At 32.2% G+C, this 6,000-nt stretch overlaps 1 protein-coding gene across 2 annotated transcripts in view; it reads right to left on the reverse strand.

Annotated features, from left to right (window-relative positions):
* Positions 1–5,734, reverse strand: part of LOC113510787 (protein unc-13 homolog B) — a 296,246-nt gene extending 290,512 nt beyond the window's left edge. Inside the window, exons 1-3 of one of the 2 annotated variants that reach the window (XM_052902517.1) lie at positions 5,606–5,734; positions 5,404–5,518; positions 3,712–3,835 (exon numbers count right to left, since the gene is read on the reverse strand). In XM_052902517.1, coding sequence (XP_052758477.1) covers positions 3,712–3,796 — 85 coding nt within the window. In that variant the 5' untranslated portion in view covers positions 3,797–3,835; positions 5,404–5,518; positions 5,606–5,734. Of the gene's footprint in view, positions 1–3,711; positions 3,839–5,403; positions 5,519–5,605 lie in introns of both variants that reach the window. The other variant, XM_052902516.1, reaches the window with a different exon arrangement.
* Between the last annotated feature and the right edge of the window lie 266 nt (positions 5,735–6,000).

A 6,000-nucleotide genomic window follows, 5' to 3' on the forward strand; every position in this document is an offset into this window, starting at 1 on the left:
TGTCAACATAACTGCTGACACACCAATCTGTGGCTCCATTGTAGTATAATAAAGAATAAAACATAATAGAAACAAATAAGTAATAAAAACAAACAATGAAACTTTATATTTAAGATAATAACATTATTCAGAAATATCTCCATTATATATGAATATTTGTCATATCGCCGTGACATTAGCACGTTATGTTTCGCTCGTTGCATTCTCGTATCACGTTTCCAAGAACTCCAGACAGCCATGTTTCCTGTCATTGATGAGTATGAGAATTTCGACGTATATTTTATAGCTATCAAAGTACATTCTAAATTAAAAATATTACGTTATGAGGGTATTTACACAGTCACACTATCATACCTACTTGTACAACAATTAGTCCGTTACCTTAAGGTTGTCTTGAAAATATTGCTCTCAGCAATAAGACCGCCTTACTGTACTTATACAATTGTATCGTTGTGTTTGTAAATTGCCTTGCTTATTTCCTATATTGTATAATGCAAATAAAGTATACTCATTCATTCATTATATACAATAACTAGAAAAGATAAAATAAAAATAGAAACTAATTTTGATCAAATAGTAATATTTTAATTCCTGGTCACCTTAAATACATAGCATAATTTAATACATACATGTTATCCTTACGACAACAACAAAGAACAATTGAGTGTTAATCTTACAATCCATAAATATATATTTTAAAAGTAACTAACGTTGAACACTAGATATGAAGGGTAACGTAACTTAAACAAAATTTCTAATTCCCTTTCTGGGGTAACAAACTAAAATCATTTAGTCTCTCGTCAAATTCGTGTACCTATTAATTTGCTGTAGTTCGAGAGCTGTCAACCCTAACGGTTTAAAAATAAAGTTACTAATACTTTGACGGGGGTAGGTCTACAAATAGCACCTCATGTTGAATGCCCTACATATTATAGTTGAAGAGGCTTAGCGCCTAACAAGCAAAAGTATTTCTTGCACGTCATAATCTCACAACGGAAATTATTTCTTTCCAATTTCCACATAAGCGACAAAATCTCGGCAATAGACCGTTCAATACCCATCACCGTTCTATGCAATCAACGAAATCCGCCAACAAAAAGGTTATTCAAGAGTCTTATTCATTTGCCACCACGATATTACCACGATATTTTTTCGGAAAGACACGTTTAGTTTAAACTAGCTTTTACCTGCAACTTCGTCCACACAGTTGATATAATATTATATATTATAATAGATTGTCCGGGATAAGCAGTAGTGTCTATATCTTTTTCCATGTGATTTCTTGAGCCATTAAGGCGCTAAGAGATAACAAATAAACAAACACATTTTTAGATTTATAATAATAGTAAGGATTCTGGATGTTAATAAAATATGATGATAAATAATTTCCATGTCTTCGAACTCTCTGTTTTGTTCATGGAAGTGAAAATATAGTGAACAGATTGTAACCAAACAAAGCTCAGTAAGTCGATTTCTAATAAAATTGTCATAAATATAATATAATATAATATATGTCTACTTCTATTACTGTGTAAATATCTTATAAATAAAATAAATATTTATATTTCTACATATTTAGATAAGCCACTTAGGTTTAAATAGTAAATATGTGTGAAATATTATGAAAGAAAGGATTATAAATTTCTGGATAAAAAATACGTAAATATGTTTTTTTTTATACAACTTAGAATGGCAAACAAGCTGACAGAGAGACAGCCCACCTGATGGAAAGTGGTAACCGTCGCCTATAGACATGAACAGTACTATGGACATAACAAAGTTACTGTTCCCCCTTGATACCCCCCATGCGTTGCCATTCCTGAAGACTCAGGTGTTATTCCTCTGTACCCAGTAAATTCACGCCATATCCCACCCTTCAAACCCAAACACAGCCATGCAAACACAGCTGCTTCACGGTTGAAACACGAATGGGACAGAGGTACCCAAGCAATCGACTTTTGTACAAAGTCTACCTCTGGTAAAATAGTGGCAGAATCTTTAAAAAAAATCACTACACAAAAATATATAACTGAAATATATTATGTATATATTTGTGTGTAGTTTTTTTGCCAAAAAATCTATTCATAAAAAGTAATATAAAAATCGAAAAAAGTATTTTTACTTCTTACCTACATGTAACAAATAGAACAGCTATTTCGTTTGGATCACTGACCGTGGTAAGGTTTCCTATATTTCACCAAACACTAGGACATAAAACTTGGCAAGGCCGCCTTGGCTAGACCTTTCGGCGCCATCCTGACATAGTTCAGGACTTTGCCAACTGGAATTACATCATATATCTTTATTTTGTCGATGCGTCCCACATAAGTTCTCCTGAACATGAATAATAACATCGAAAATAAGATTTCTGAAAGATCTGCTATCAATACCTACCTTATATGTCTGATGGAGGATACTCTTCAAACTGTACTGGTTACGCTTCAAACTCTTTTTTCCTACATTCTTCACGACTCTGGAACGCGCTTCCTGATGCCATTAAGAGATTACCGACTAAACTGTCTTTCAAAAAAACCGTTCACGCTCACTTTTTATCTTTATCCGAGCAGTAAGTGCTTTATATTATTCCCAAATTCGTGTATAATATAGTATACATCATATATGTGTAAGTATATTTGTTATTCATATATATTTATTCGTTTATATATGTAATTTTAGTATGTACGTATATCAATAATTAGTAATACCGCATTCGAGTATTCTGACACTTCCCTATGGTTGACTGGGCGAGAATGCTTTTAGCGTTAAGTCCGCCATGTACACATATTTGTACTAATGAATAAATAAATAAATAAATAAATACTCGTATGTATGTTAAAGCCAAATATCGAAGTGATAATGGATTTTTTAATGAATGATAATGAAATGTTGACCCTGCCTGCGCTATCGGTATAAACTAGCAGGACACCAATTAGGGATAATAAGAGAGTTTGAAAGCAGGTCAGTTAACAATTATTAACCACCATGGTATTCAGAGGGAACCGCGTCGAGGTCGATCTGATAGAGTAAATTGCTAGCAATGGAGCTATTATACCCTATAACTAGCAATGCCCTTTCTCTCGTGATAGTGGATTTGAATGGCATCGTTAGGCTCGCCACGTTGAATTCAAATGCTCTTATAATGAATTTTTATAATACAGAGAGCTAACGAGTTTGCGGCTCTCCTGATGGGAAATGACTACCGCCGCATATGAACACCCGCAACACAGATATATTCCCGGACTGTTAAAAAGGAATATGCTCTTTTCTTGAAAGTTACAATGTTGTATCGTATCGTGTATGCAATATTGCGTCCTGCTATGTTTGCTGCAATGATAACAGTTAAAAGATATCCCTGTCTAAATTATTTAGGATTTGTGATGAATACACATTTGTATGATAAATATATTTATATATATATATATATATATATATATATATATATATATATATATATATTCAATAGAATAAAGTTGAAGTCAAAATCTACTTTAGGAGTATTGCTTCGTTACTTCGAAATAATATAATATAGATAACAAAGTGTCTAGCATGCGTTGTATAAAGGTTTACGTTGTCAGTGTATTTGTATGGACATATGAATTTCTGAAATTATAAACTAAAGACGCAGCTGAGTTTTCAGTACAAATTATTAACATAAACAATAATAGGTTAGTAACATAAATCTGTGAACATGAAAAATAAACAAAAACTTACCGAACGGTGGTTCGAACCTGCAGTCGAGCAGCAGCGCATGGCCGGTGGGCCCGGTCGTCCCGACCACCGCGCCGCCGCGCATCATCAACTGTGCCTCCAATTCCACCCAGCGCCCGCCGCACTCCTGCTGGGAAAGGAATTGCCATTTTTTATAACGCCATTATGGTAAAAGGCCATAAATTAGATATGACAAAGTACAAAATATTTTTTTAATCGATAAAAACCATGGTTCTCACATTACGATCGGATGCAAGAAAGAGTAATATGGGGCAAACCCCCAACAGATAAATTAATGACCTCCAAAGCAATCTATTGATGGCCATGGAAATACTTTGTCGTGTAATTTGAGAGAAAAAATCTTAAAATTTTTTATCTCTTTTCTCGAGTAGATAAAGAATATGAGTACATTCTTTGTCTACTTGAGAAATGAGATAAAAATTTTCAAAAATTCATTTAATAGCAAAATATACCTGCTAATCCAGATATTGTAATACATTTTTTTTTTATATTTTATATACGTTATTAACAAAAACTATATATAATAAATAACTTTCAAAGAGTTAAATAACCGACTGGTTATTCAAGTACGTCGCTGTCAGAGAGTTGCCAAGCTCTGACTGTAATCAATCAAGGTTTCGTTAACTACTAAATTACTGTCCCATTAATATTTCAGCTGGCAATCCGATCAATTACCCGTGTTTCAATGATACAGAATTAAATATACATTCAGTGGATTACTAAAATATGGTATACATATTTATTACGTGTAGATGGAACTAACTTTTAGACGAATATTTTTGGCTTTTGAGAGACTTTTTACGCGACTTCTCAGAATATATTGCCTGTTTTTTTAGTATTTGTAATAAGTATCATCGTATTTCTTCCATGTTAATTCTATATTGTTTTAATTTGTCACGCCTAAAGTAGTATATTTTTTAAAAACATTATCTTAAATTTATTATTGCTATTATCTATTTAACGCCTAAGAGCAAATATAAATAAGTCAAAATTCTTATTATATATCAAAAAAGACATTAAGAGATAAGTTATTATTTTATAGAATTATATTCCAACTAATTTATTAATTTAACCATCAAACCATCACTTCATCCACGTTATCGATATACCTATATTTGCTATATACATGTATATCAAATTTTATACATAGAGGCGTAACAAACAAACAAACTCACTTTAACATATATATTAGTAATGATTGACGGTAATTTATACTAAATTAAGTTGCGTAGGTAAGTTGTTGTTTCCAATAGTTATTCTATTTTCGACCTATTGAAAGGTTTCAACTGTAGTGTAGATAGGTAACTGAACTTAATTATTATCTAAATCAAGAAGCCAATGTTAAAACTATTATTAATCACGGTACAATCTCTTCACATTCATAGAGTAGATGGAAAATCTATACCTTAAACTTAGAGATAATATTTATAAAAGTAAACAAGGAATATAATATCAATCATTATTCAAATACATGAAAATAAATCTATACTTTAAAATACAAAAGTTTGTGAAACTTATAACAATCTAGATTTTTCATTAACTGTACTGAACATGTCAATTAAAATTTATTTCTCTTCTTGCCATTCCTATAAATAGCTGGTTCCTTATAAAAATATACCTAAGATACTAAAATGTTTAATCATTTCACTATATAGTGTTTCCTTTCTGGCTTACCTCGTTATAGGCTACGGAAGTGAGAGGCAGATAGTGATATCCAAGCGCTCGGTCCCAGATGACTCCTTTATTCCACACTTCAACTAGGAGACCCAAGTTGATGTCGTTAATTTCACTGTTGACAAAAAAAATACATTAGTATCTATGTTATACTAACTTTTACCCGCAACTTCGTTTGCATTACTGGGATATACTCACTGACCGGAATAAAAAGTAGCCTATATCCGGCCAGCCTATGACCGGGATAAAAAAGAATAAAAAAAGAAACACAAATAAACCGCATGCATGTACTGTTTACCAATAAAATACAATTCTTCTTCGTTACAATTTTATTATACGCAAAAAAGATAAAAATAATAATGTAATGGAACTGAATCATAGGAATTCCCCGCAACTTCCTCTGTCACAAGCAGTTCATAAAATCAGTTTGCTGCCTACATAAAATCGTATAGAATTCAGAATTGGACGACATGAAAAGCCCAACGCGGTGTGTCCCAGCGGGATATAAACAAATCATAAGGATTCTAACTTCAGTAAACGTCACTAGGCTACGTTTTCAATTCTGTATATAAATTATTTGTTTATTTTCCCAGTATT

This window comes from Galleria mellonella, unplaced genomic scaffold (assembly GCF_026898425.1).
Source record: "Galleria mellonella isolate WM207_F2 unplaced genomic scaffold, CSIRO_AGI_GalMel_v1 utg905, whole genome shotgun sequence".
Classification (NCBI taxonomy): Eukaryota; Metazoa; Arthropoda; class Insecta; order Lepidoptera; family Pyralidae; genus Galleria; species Galleria mellonella.